This window comes from Mus caroli, unplaced genomic scaffold (genome assembly GCF_978045245.1).
Source record: "Mus caroli unplaced genomic scaffold, Mus_caroli_1 scaffold_1, whole genome shotgun sequence".
NCBI lineage: Eukaryota > Metazoa > Chordata > Mammalia > Rodentia > Muridae > Mus > Mus caroli.
The window spans coordinates 28,131,929-28,145,576 of NW_028227256.1; the positions used below are offsets into that span (position 1 = coordinate 28,131,929).

General features: G+C 38.6%; 1 protein-coding gene across 1 annotated transcript in view; it reads left to right on the forward strand.

The window, feature by feature from the left end:
- Positions 1–1,720: 1,720 nt before the first annotated feature.
- Lgsn (lengsin, lens protein with glutamine synthetase domain) overlaps positions 1,721–13,648 on the forward strand; it is a 28,513-nt gene continuing 16,585 nt past the window's right edge. The window contains exon 1 of the mRNA XM_021169955.2: positions 1,721–1,750. Within this exon, the coding sequence (XP_021025614.1) occupies positions 1,721–1,750 (30 nt within the window). The remainder of the gene's footprint in view (positions 1,751–13,648) is intronic.

Genomic DNA, 13,648 nt, shown 5'->3' on the forward strand with positions numbered 1-13,648 from the left:
CAGGTGCTCCAGAGACATGCGCTGAACCCCACCCACAGAGGACAGACTTGGGACCGTCCAGCTACAGATGAACTCTTTTGCTACTGAACTTGGGGGAAGTTACATGATAGTAAGGAAAATATGATGCTTATCTAGATTAATCAAATGCTGTTTAAAACTGATGTTATTACCCTCAGACTGTACTACCCATGGAACAATTAATTGATTCAACGATCCCTTGCTTCCCCCCAGCCCCCCAGCCCCCTCTTAATCCTTCTTACCATGTCTGCCTCCATGAGTGGCCCAAGCCCTGTGGTGAGCTGGACGCTGGACCCCATTTTGACCCACAGGCGAGGACTGATTCCCACAAGCTACTCTCTGGACATCACATATGCTCTGTGTTGTGTACATTCCCACAAGTAAGCAGCTTAATATGGAAAACTATATCTAATACATAACACATCTTTGATAGTTGTTCTCTGACATAAAGAGACATTTTAGAATTTTTCGCAGGCATTTTTCTATGAAATAATGACACCTATTCTGGTTCCTGGAAGTAATAATTCTAAGAGAAGACAATTGACAAGAAGTCTAGGTGAGGCTCTGGCACAAGGCATGGTAAAAATGCAATATCTCAGTTCAGGAGGAGATAAAGGCAACTCTGTTAAGTCAACACTCTAAGGGATGGGGGGTACTTTTCTTGGGGAGATCAGTTAGGGGAAGGCATTCAGGATGCTGTTCCAAGTGAGCACCTGTTTCAAAGCTAGGTCTAAATGAAGACCAAATGCTGAGTGACCAGCACAGAACATAGGCATTGCCAGCAGGCAAGCACAGGGCCATGCAATACAAACAAGAACAGTGGTCATTGTTCTGATGAAATGGGACCTTTGAAGCCAGATTCTGGCCTGACTGAATGGCAGAGGCTTTGCCAGCCCAGAAGACCTGGAGAGCAGTACCCAGCTGTGAGTTCTGTGTGCACACTGGTGCCTTTGGCTTGATTCAGAAGAAACTCTCTCTGTTTGTTCTAGCAACCTGTAGTTGTGGTTGGGGTGTGGAGGAAATGGGATTTCTACCCTCTTGAGTCTTCTAGAGAAAATGCTCCCCATTGATTCTGGTGGAGCTAGGGTTGCTGCAGACTTCTTCTTCAATGAGGATAATGAGGATGGCCTGGGATGTGTTAGAAAGGCTAGAGAAAGATAGCCTTAGTATAGTGATAGAATGAAGGGCCAGCATAACCTGGAGGCAAAAAGGTTCCTACCATGGAAAGAAAGTATGTGAATTACAAGCATGGTACAAATCTATGTCTTTCAGAGCCTTGTTATTTTCCATTTGTATTTTTGTCTGTGGCTTTGATAACACAGCTGTCTAAAAAATGTTTCTCCACCTGATTATTACAATAGATTTAATTCCAGAATACATCTGTTACATAACAAAGAGTCAATAGGTTGGAGGGGAAATAAAAAAGTCACACAATTTTAAGCTTTGTGTCCCTTTGTTTGCAGGGAGTCAGGCATAAATGAGCATTTGCTGCTGGGCTATTCTAGGGCATTGCTCAGATCCTGTGCCTTGGGCATGACAGAGTCTGTGTTTATCTTTTATTACCTGCTGGATCCCCCTGGAAAGAACCTCCTGGAATTCATCATTCACTGCCTTTGTAAGAAGTCTACATATAAATGCACCCTGAAGCCATTGCTGAAGGGAGTGTGGATGCCACGGCTGATTTATGTAAGAAACAGTTGACATGACCGATGAAGGGGACCTTGCACAGGAGGTAGGAAGCTAAGAATCAAAATAGTATATCCCAAAATATCGACAGTGAAGGTTTTGATGACTGCAACTTTTCTGAGCATCAGTGGGAAGGAGGGCACTGTGAGTTGACGTGTATGCTTTCGGGAAGTTTGTGAAGAAGTGTCCTGTTTCTCACAGTCAGTTTTTAACAACTGAACACCTTGGAGCTTGCATCTCGTGAAGTGTGCTTAGTTTGAGCAATCACTTACAGTAACTTCATTAGGCACCAGGGTTTAGAAGAATAAAAGCACCATAAAATTGTATTTCAATCTTGGTTACTACTGAGAGAATAGTCTGTGTGTCTCAAAGCTTATTTTGTCACATTCTTAGTCTTTGTAAGAATGGCTTTGGGGTTAAATGATTAAAGGTAAGAAGTTACTGTATGTGCTTGTGTATGTTGAGTGTGTGTGTGTGTGTGTGTGTGAGAGAGAGAGAGAGAGAGAGAGAGAGAGAGAGAGAGACAGAGAGAGACAGAGAGAGACAGAGAGTATGTGAGTGTGTGTGTGAATTTTGTTAAAACCCGTTTCGTGTTAGGCAGTGATAGACCTCGATGATCAGGGACATAGTAAAGAAACCAGTTGTGAACATGCTTCATTTAGGACCATCTCTTCATGTGAATGGAACCAAATCTTTTGCACTGTATTTTCAACAAAACATTTTTGGAAATATTACAGTGTGGCCTTGGAAGTAAGTTTCTGTTAAGAAGAATGAATCTTTTCTGTAAGCTAAACTAAGGAAATCTAATTTGAGAAACAGACCTACTATGTGTAAAGTATCTGAGACAATGACATAGAGAGAACAGACATGATCTGTGCTTTTCCACCTAGTGAAAGAAGAGATAAAGCCTGTGTGAGAACTAGGTATGTTCTACACATGATGAATATGAGCAGTGGGCTTTGGGATGGAGATGGGGATGAATCTACTTTCTACACAGAAACCTGCCAAAGCTGTGCAAAGCAGGGAGATTCACACAGTAGGAGCCGTGGCTTACCCTGCAGTGTCATGCCATGGGAAGAAAAGTTGGAGTTTGGGTGTGTACTTGTAGAGAACATGTTTCTCTGAAAGTGAGTTTTACATGGCAGTTCAGGAAAAAAAAGTGAGTGGGACTGGCACAAATAGCCAGTTTTGTGCCAGCTTCTGGACACATTCATTCGTACATTTCACTACCCCTAGGCAGAAGCTTCATGCTCTGCTGCTGAGTCTGGAGAGGCACCGTGTTTCCTACCCCAGCTCTCACTATTTTGGTTTAGGATTCTAGTTTCAGCTTCTATGGAAAGTATTATGACCTACACAATAGAAGGTGTCTAGAACACATGTTGATTGTTTAATCTTAGGAAGATCAAAATCAGCAACACAATTTTATTGTTTGGTTTCCAAGAAAGGGTTTCTCTGTATAGCCCTGGCTATCCTGGAACTCATAGACCGGGCTGGCCCCGAACTCAGAGAGATTCAGCTGTCTCTGCCTCTTGAGTGCTGGCATGAAAGGCATGTGCCACTGTTGATTGGTTACAATTTGATTTTAAAGCACAGTTTTTAAGAGACAACCTGGGGGCTGGTGAGATGGCTCAGCAGGTAAGAGCACCAACTGTTCTTCCGAAGGTCCTGAGTTCAAATCCCAGCAAACCACATGATGGTTCACAACCAATTGTAATGAGATCTGACGCCCTCTGAAGACAGCTACAGTGTACTTATTTATAATAATAAATAAATAAAAATATTTAAAAAAAAAAAGAGACAACCTTTCTTTGTGAAAATACACACTCTCCATTTTTCCTTTCTCTTTCTCAGAGATAACTATGTAGCTCAGGCTAGCCTCATATTTTGCACTGTTCTTACAGTGTCTCAGTGGTGAGATTACAGGCATGCATCACTAGGCTGGACTTTGAAAAATCCTTGGCAATTTGGATAAAAGGTCTTATTTAATAAACACAATAAAGCACCACCACCCTATAGCAGAACATATAATCTTCACTGAAAAACTCTTGTTCATTGTCTCAGATGTGTGATTATAATCTGAGGAAGAGAAAGAAATCTGAGAAGGGGACAAAAGACAGAGGGTGACATTCTTTTTTCTGTTAAGTAAGGGTTAGAGCAGGGCAGGCTTTTGTCTCCCCACTAGACACTTGACATGAGCAGCAGCATGAAGTCAAATCAAAGCACGGCAGCTGAACAAAGCCTCCACCAGTTTGGATGGGCAGATGGTGTGCGTGCAGGAATCCCTTAGGGTGGATTCTTCCCCAACCCAAACACACTCTGCCAGGATTGTCAGTGACACAGACTGTTATTAGTCTTAGTTTTTGGTGCCAAGAAGCCACACATTCAGCCAAATTCTTAGCAGTTTTGATCAGAAAAAACATCAAAAACATGTTTTTGTTTCTTTGTGCGCTACATACCTTTGCACAATTGCACATGTCTATTTTTAACCATTAAAGACAATATTTCAGTTATTTTGTTAGTATTCTATCTATCTATCTATCTATCTATCTATCTATCTATCTATCTATCTATTACAGGCTGGAACACCTTCTCTTATAACATTTTAAGAGCTCCTGTGGATTAGGTCTCATGTTTTTATTTCAATAGTTTTTAAAATGGTATCTTTCTGACAGTTCTATAACACTCCTAGCATTTTCTTCAACACACATCTTCTAGCCTAGTATCACACACATATATATTACATGCTGCACATATATTTAATTCTTATACATTAATTTTTCCCTTTTTCTTACATGTATGCTTGTATACTGCATGTGTTCCTGGTGTCCCAGGAAATCAGAAGAAATAGTTGGGTCCCCTGGAACTGGATTTGCAGTTGGTTGTGAGCTACCATGTGGTTGCTGGGAATCAAACCTGTGTCCCCTGGAACATAGCAGCTGGTGCTCTAAACCATCGAGCTATCTCTCCAGATTCCATTTTTACTTTGGGAAATGTAGTTTTTGAAAACATTTCTGCTGTCTTTCTGCTCATAACCAAACCTTTACCTTCATTTCTTTTATGCAGATGCATGCATTTTTAGATATAAAATCTTGATTTTTCTGGTTTCACTTTACTCCCTGAAAACATTAAATAAAATCAGCAAAAGTACAGGGAATCAGTTGAATTTCTTGCTGTCTTTCTTACATTATTATAAATATATTAATATATATTATATATTACATATTATATATCATACATTCTATATACATACATATATATATATAGTCATACATATAATATAAAGCCATAGATATATATTTATGGCTTTATTTCCTTCCTGTACCTTTGGCCTTCATATTATGAGAAAAAAACAAGAGAGTTCAGACTTTTGGAAAATTTTCTTTTCCTTCGTTGAAGTTGTTATTTAGAGGTAATTTCCAAGTACAGAATTTGCTATTACAGATTTTATTTGCACTATTTTTAGAGAAGCCATGATATGCTCAACAGCTTGTTGGATTGGACATGCCATCATCTCTATCCTAAATACATTCCTGGCATGTACAGGGTGACAGTGCTTAGGCGGAATGGACTAATTATTGTCATGGTCATTAAATCTGAGTAGACAAACATGTAGATTAAAGATAGCTGTTCTAATGATACTGAGAGTTAACAAAACTAGGTAAGAATTCAGAAAGGGCACTATACAGTTTATTAATTAAAATGAAGACTCTAGTAGTAGTTAGCTTTATGAGCAGGTCACAGAGCTAATAATAGTCTGTAACTTCCCATTTGAAAATGAGGTTGCTCACATGACACAGTGATTCCACTACAGAGTTTACAATCAAATGCATGGCATCTGTGTAGAAGGACATGTGAACCCCTATGTTCATCTATGGTAGAAGGACATATAAACTCCTGTGTTCATTTATGGTAGAAGTACATGTGAACCCCTATGTTCATCTATGGTAGAAGGACATATAAACTCCTGTGTTCATCTATAGTAGAAGTACATGTGAACTCTTGTGTTCATCTATGGTAGAAGGACATGTGAACTCCTGTGTTCAATCTATGGTTGCCTTAGTTGATTTTTTATTGCCATGACAAAACACCATGACAAAGACAACTTATAAGAAAAAGTATGTAAGTTGGGGACTCATGGTAATAGAAGGTTAAATTCCATGACCATCACAGCAGGAAGCCTGGCATCAGGCAGGTAGGCAGGCAGGAATTGTTGGAGCAGCAACTGAGAGCTTGCGTCCTGATCCATAGATATGAGGCAGAGAGAAAATTAATTGGAAATGGCTTGTGCTTTGGAAATCTCAAAGCCCACCAGAGTGACACACCTCCTCCAGCAAGACCACAGCTCTCAATCCTTCCCAAACAGTTCCACCAACTATGGGCCAACATTTAAGTATGTGAGTCTATGGGGGCCATTCTCATTCAAACCACCACAGTGGCATTATTATTATCATTATTTTATTATTATTTTGTTCATATGGCTCATACTGCAGCATTGTTAATCATAGCCAAGATGTGGAATCAAACTAAGAATTATCAATGCATAAACAAAGAAAATATGTATATAAATATACATATATGTTATATAGTACACATATAAACATGTGTATATATTTGTATGTATATGTTATATAATACATACATATATGTATGTATGTATATATATATATATGTGTATAAAACACACACACACACACACACACTCACAGAATCCTACTTAGCCTAAAAAAAGAAATTATGTCACTTGCTACAACAAAGATAAACCTGAAGGATAACATAGTAAATGTAAGAAGTCAAGTATAGAAAGACAAATGGCCTTTGTACATGAATGTAGAGCTTTGAACTTATACTAATGGAGACTAAACTGGTAGGTACCAGAGTGTGGTGCCCAGAAACTTCTGTCAGGAGATGCAAAAGTTCAGCTAGACAAGTAGGAATAAATTCAAGAGGCTTACTGTACATTGTGATGGCTACAGTTCATAAAAATAATTGTAGGTTTGAAGACTGCTAGTGGAGTAGATTTTCAAGTGGTCTAAAAGCAAAGCATATGTGAGATATGCAAATGTTAAATGGCTTGATTTAGCCATTCTCCAATGTATACTTATATCAAAGCATTAAGTTTTAAATGGTAAAATTGTATGATTTTCCTTATTAATTTAACTGAAGATTCAGAAGAAGATATATAAATCATCTTTTGTAACCCCCTCCCCTCAAATAAGGAAATTAATCATCCTTGATTGGTGCTGGCACCAGGGAGAAGAGGGTTCTTCTATAGGTTCTTAGTCTTATAGCCATTTTACTTTTAATAATTTAAGTATTTTAAGTTAAAAGTGGACCCAGAAGGAAATTTGATACAATTTTATTGGATCTTGAGTGCAAACAATAGTAAAAAAACAAAAAAAGAACAACAAGATAGTTAAGCTGGAGATCTGCCAGAAGGGGAGAGATGGATAGAAGGAAAAATTGTTTCCTGAGGTAGAGGTCAAGAAAGCAGACAGGGTTAGAGATGACATCTATGAGCAGATGCACAGGGAGAGTGGATGTCAGAGAAAGTGAGAACATTTGGAGGTCAGGGTGAGCAGGCTGGAGACTGAGGCTGGCATCTGGGAAAGGGAGAGATGAATAAAGTAAAAGCTGTAATTTCATGTCTGCCATCTGTAACTAGCAACCTCACAGAGGGGCCATAGCAAAGCACATACAGGATCAGTGTTTAGATGTGTATGGAATAGTTCATATTTCTCACTGTGGCTAAATAGTTAATTCATAGTAGGAAGGAAGGAAGAAAGGAAGGAAGGAAGGAAATAAAGGCATCAGGAATGAGGAAAGTAGTTGGAATAGATACAGGTGGGGTTTATATAAGGAAGGGTCAGATGTAGAAGCTGGAAAACCTGATGAGGCTGGATTATCCTGGGCCTCAGAGAACTGTCATATGAATTTTCCTAAATGTGACAGAGAATCAGGCAGGACGCTTCAGCAGAACAATAGTGTGATTACCATTGTGATTTACTGATTACCATTGTGATCTACTGAGGTACAGGAGCAGCAGCCACAGGAAAGGACAACGTTGTAGAGACCGTGAGGAAAGACTGTGGGGACTCAGGTAATGAAGGATGAGTAGTGGAACCACTTCTTATTTACAAATTTTATTAATTATAATTAATAATTATCAATATTAATAATTATTAATTATTATTAGATATGGGGGTCTTCTTAAGCTGTCCTGGCTGGGCTGGTACTCACTGTGTGGCTCAGGCTGGTTTCCAATTCACAGAGATCCAACAATCTCTGCCTCCCCAAAGCTGGTATGCAAAGCTCATAGCAGCAAGAACTGCAGAAGTACTTGTTTTGAAATCATGAGCTCACTGCAAAGAAACACCATGCTACAGTAACTCTTTGAACTTTGCTCTTGGCTGCTCTCAAGATTCCATTGGTAGATTGCCAGTGGCAATGGACTCATTGTAAATGGGGCAGTTATTAGACCAAGTTGTTAGAGTAGGAGTCTTGGGCCAATAGTGTACATGCTTAGATGATCTGAATGTAGGTTTATGATGTGTTCCTATCAATATTCCTCCAGTCAGTATTTTTCATGTTTTCCTCCTCCCTTTCCTTGACTCACATATTAAGGTGTCTAGAGCAATGTAATGGCTGGTTTTGTGTGTCAACTTGACACAGCTGGAGTTATCACAGAGAAAGGAGCTTCAGTTGAGGAGATGCCTCCATGAGATCCAACTGTAAGGCATTTTCTCAATTAGTGATCAAGGGGGAAAGGCCATATCTGGGCTGGCAGTCTTGGGTTCTATAAGAGAACAGGCTGAGCAAGCCAGGGGAGGCAAGCCAGTAAAGAACATCCCTCCATGGCCTCTGCATCAGCTCCTGCTTTCTGACCTGCTTGAGTTCCAGACCTGACTTCTTTGGTGATGAACAGCAGCATGGAAGTGTAAGCCAAATAAACCTTTTCCTCCCCAACTTGCTTCTTGGTCATGATGTTTGTGCAGGAATAGAAACCCTGACTAAGACAAGCCATATATCATTTTTTCTCTTTGATATATTCTTATAACTTTGATGACTATTGATACTTGAATCCAGTATTTGTAGAAGAGATTAAAACTTGGTGACTTTTTTGTTGTTGTTGTTTCACTTGCTTATCTTTTCATGAGCACATCATCAATACAATATAATTAGAGTGCTTGGTAAATGCTTTAATGGTTTTGCCTCAAACCATGAATGTTGTACTGGGGCCTTAAAACAGGTTTTTATTTATTTATTTTTTATAAGTATTGACCTTAAAAAGGTAACTTTTAAAGAAAATTAAGAGTAGACAAATAAAACTAGTGATATTTAGAACTTAAATAACACTAGTGGCTATACTGGGATGGAAATTTTTAGGTTAAATTAGGGTTTGCATTTAATGTTTGACAGGATTTCTTTAGACTATGTCTCTTTAATTTTATCCAGGCAGCAAGCTGAAATTCACAATGACAGACTTATATTACACCATAGGAGCAAAGTTCAAAAGAGACAGTGTGTTGAATAAAATAAGAACTGGGAAATGGATTATAATACAGAATGACCTTCATGCCCAAGAGATGAACATCTGATGGATAAGTTGTCTATTTGTGTCAACTAATCAACACAGAATTGCACACCTGTGCTTATGCTCACATCCTTACGATGTGAATTTCCTCATATTTTCTTCAACTCAAATGTCACCTGGTTGTGTAAAGACTCAACTAGTTAAATAGTATACATGTTCATAATAATAAATTAACATATGTAAAGCATTTAATAGTGAAGGGGCAGAGAGTAGATATATATTCTTTTTTTTTTTTCCATTATGCCTTTTAAAACCATCTATTGTTTTCTGACCACAATTCCCCTCTCTCCTCTCCTCTGGCCTCTCCTCTGACCTCCTCTGTGCCCCAGATTCACGCCTACCCTCCACCTCCCCTCATAAAACAAGAGGTCTTTGAGGAACATCAAAACATTGAACACCAAACAAGACATAACAGGCTACAATAAGAGCATGTATGTGCATCTCATGAAGGCTGGACAAGGCAACCCAGCAGGAGAAAAAAGTGCCCTCCAAACAAGTAGGCAAGAGTCAGGGGCAGTCCCTGTTCCCATTGTTAGGACTTCTGGAAGAACATCAAGCAGAGTACCTAGAGCAGACCCGTACAGGCTCTCTGATATCTGTGAGTTCCCATGAGTCTCAATCAGTTGATTCTGTAGGCCATGTTCTTGTGCTTCGTCCCTGACTCACTCACGTGTTTCATCTTTTCTAAAGATTTTATTTTTATTTAGGTGTATATGTATGAGTATGTGTATGTGAATGTGTATATGTATACATATATGAATGTGTTTCTTTGCCTGTGGAGGCCAAAAGTGAGTGTCAGATCACAGGAAACTAGAGTTACATGTGGTTGTGAGCCATTTGAAGTGGATGCTTGGATGCTGAGAATTGGACTCATGTCCTCTGCAAGAACAGTTCTGCAGCCCTGTAATCTGATTTTAAATTGTTATCACTTGTGTGATAACAAGGTATTTTGAGTATCGCTTGTCTTTCAGTGTCACACTAAGTACTGTGCTGGGGAAAAAAAGGGCTATCATCATCCAGTGTGCCCAGAGGGCCTGCAGAGTCATATAGTCCACAGTTTTGAGAGAGCTGAGAAACTTTTCTTCTTCATTCCTTATCTTTTATGCTAAATATGCTCCCAACATTTAAAAAACACGAGAAGTGAAATAGAAAGGAATCTGTTTTTCAGCAAGATGTGGGCCAGGAGACATGAGCGAGGCAGTTGGGGTGAATATGAACAAAGAACAAGGATTCTATCTGTCTGTCTGTCTATCTATCTATCTATCTATCTATCTATCTATCTATCTATCTATCATGTATGCATCTATTTATCCATCTATCATATATCTATATCTATATATATATTCATCGACCTACATCCTATAAAACATTAGGATAAAGCTGATTTTTTTCTATATTAGATAAAAATACAAAATGAATCCTTGTTTCTAGAATACTTTGGCAATGTGTAGAATTGACAGTTCTGGGGCGATGCTTTGACAGGCTTTGGGCAGATGGAACCACTGTCAGGTTCTCCCTAGAGGGAGCACCTGCCTCTGTTCAGTCTCAGTCCACTGGTTCTGTCTGTTCTCTGTGGCACTAGATTTTGCTGTCCCTGACCTAGGGTGACCTACGAATATTTCATTATTCATATTTTGAAAGACTTCCACTGCTTTGAAAACACTTTAATGCCTATGCTACATTGCAAGAGTCTGTCTGGATCATGTTTTATTTTTACATTTTTTGATTTTGGCTTATCCATAGCAGGTATCACTACTCTTTAGAGCTTCTACTGACATGAACTCAGACAGTTTTAACTGTTACACAAGGAAAAATATTACTGAAAAGGAATATGTGTAGGTGAATATATATACATGTACATGTACATATACATATACATATACATATACATATACATATACATATACATATACATATACATATACATATACATATACATATACATATACATACATACTTACACACACATACATAGAAAATAAAACATGTTTTATGAGTTTAGTAGATCACATTATATAATAGGAATGGAATTTGATTTAGATCAAGTGTTTGACTGGGACAATGTGGGAAATATCCTCCCAAAATGTCTTAGGTTTGAATTTTTTCTTGCCCATCAAAATGACTTTGAGCAAATCACCAATCCCTGTGTGTCTGTGATGGAGGTGATAATAAATATTCACCTGGTAATATCACAAGAACTATGTACTAGAAGGATTTTCACCGAGACATCATTCATACTGTAGTTGAGTGCAAATTCAAGATTAAGAAAAAAGTTTTCTACTGGTGTGGGACAGTGCAGGGTTCCAGCAAATTTGTTTCAGTTATTAGAGCAAGGTCTATAGTCTGATCACCATAGTATAGGATAGAACTCAAAAGATAGAATCAAATTTATTTTTGTTGTTGTTGTTCAAGACAGAGCTTTTCTCTATATCCCTAGCTGCCCTAGAGTACATTATGTAGACCAGGCTGGCCTTAAACTCCAAGATCTGCATGCCCCTGCCATCGGAGTGCTGGGATTAAAGGTATGGACCACCACACCTGGCTAAAATATATTACTTAAAAAAAAACCAAACAAACCATTGTTTTCATGCTTGCATATATCTGTATGAGGGTGTCGGATCTCCTGGAAGTAATGCTACAGACAGTTGTGAGCTGAGATTTGGATGCTGGGAATTAAGCCTGGGTCTTCTCGTAGAGTAGCCTGTGCTCTTAACCATTGAGCTACCTCTCCATCCCTAAAATATATTCTTTATCAGAAACAACTCCTCTCTGTTAAGAGAAGTACCTTGTTGGGTACGATGCATGCACCCAGGTATTCCTGGGACTCATATGGGCGGATTTTTCAGGTTGGTACCTCGGTCAATTACTTCTGCTTATGTCACAAAAAACAATTGTCTTGGGGAGAAGAATTGGACCTAGGATGCTCAGAAGACATTTAGGGGAACTTCACTTTCCATGCATTATTGTGGCCTTGAAGTTTTCTCATTTGAGAACCAGAGAATCCTTACCTTAAGAGTTTTGCCGGAAAATTTGTATGGCAATGTGCTCAATTTAGAATGTTGTAACTCTCTTGTTTATTCAGTTGACATTGGAGTTTGCAGCTGGAGGTGTCTTAATTTTGTCTCACATGGTTCTTTCAACCTGTACATAGAGAGGAATTCCTGAGGGGCTCAGACTAAGACCAGTGTGAGGCAGCTCAGAGACCAGTGAATCTTTTTAAATAGCACTTCTGTACAATACCCACAATGTGTCTATGTAAAGGCATTCAAAAATAAAATTATATATTCCTGGACATGTAATTTTGGAAGTAAGCCTACGTCCAATACCACTGCTTTATCTTATCAAAAACATACTGAGAAATCTATGCGAATATTTGAAGGAAGCCCTAAACTATTAGGAAAAATAACGTACCATATAGTAGTCTATACAATCAAACGTAATATTATCTGAAGTAAAAAGACTACAGTTTTTTGATAAGTCATAAAATTCCAAGAAGGGACTATCAATAAAACACATTACTTTGTGTGTGAAACTAAGAATTGTTAAAATAAAAAGACTGTTTCATGAACTATATACTCATCTAGTAACAATAATCACAATTCATCAAGTTACATATTACCATTCCCTCTTTCATCTTCACAAACTTGATTGGTTTAATGATAAATTGGTATAGCTCGGCATGCAGCTGCTCTCGATATGTATTTGTATGACTTTCCTGTATATGGGACCTTTCAAAACCCGCTCTTTAAAATACAACAGCTCAAAACATTTAGAACAGGCTTTGCCTTCACTTTCTCACTTTTCTCTCACTTCAAGTCAAAATTTGCTGCTGGCAAACACACAAACATACATACACACATACACACACAAACATACACACACAAAAACATATACATACATACACACATACATATGCATATGCACATACATACACACAGGCATACATATACACACATATACACACACACAAACCCTAAAAACACAAACACTAAGTTTAATTTTCTTTTCAGTGATTGATTTTGTATCCCATGCTTGCACAGGTGACTGTTTCTATTACCAGCAATGGGGGACCCTTGCCAACTTCCTCAATGCCTAACTCCCTGCTTAAAAATTCTTTTTTTTTTCTGTTTTTTACTTTATTTTTATTAGATATTGTCTTTATTTACATTTCATATGTTATCCCCTTTCCTGGTTTTCCCTCCAAAAGCCCCCATCCCCCTCCCCCTTCCTCCTGCTCACCAACCCATCCACTCCTGCTTCCTGGCCCTGACATTCCTCTATACTGGGGCATAGAACCTTCACAGGACCAAGGGCCTCTCCTCCCATTGATGTCCAACTAGGCCATCCTCTGCT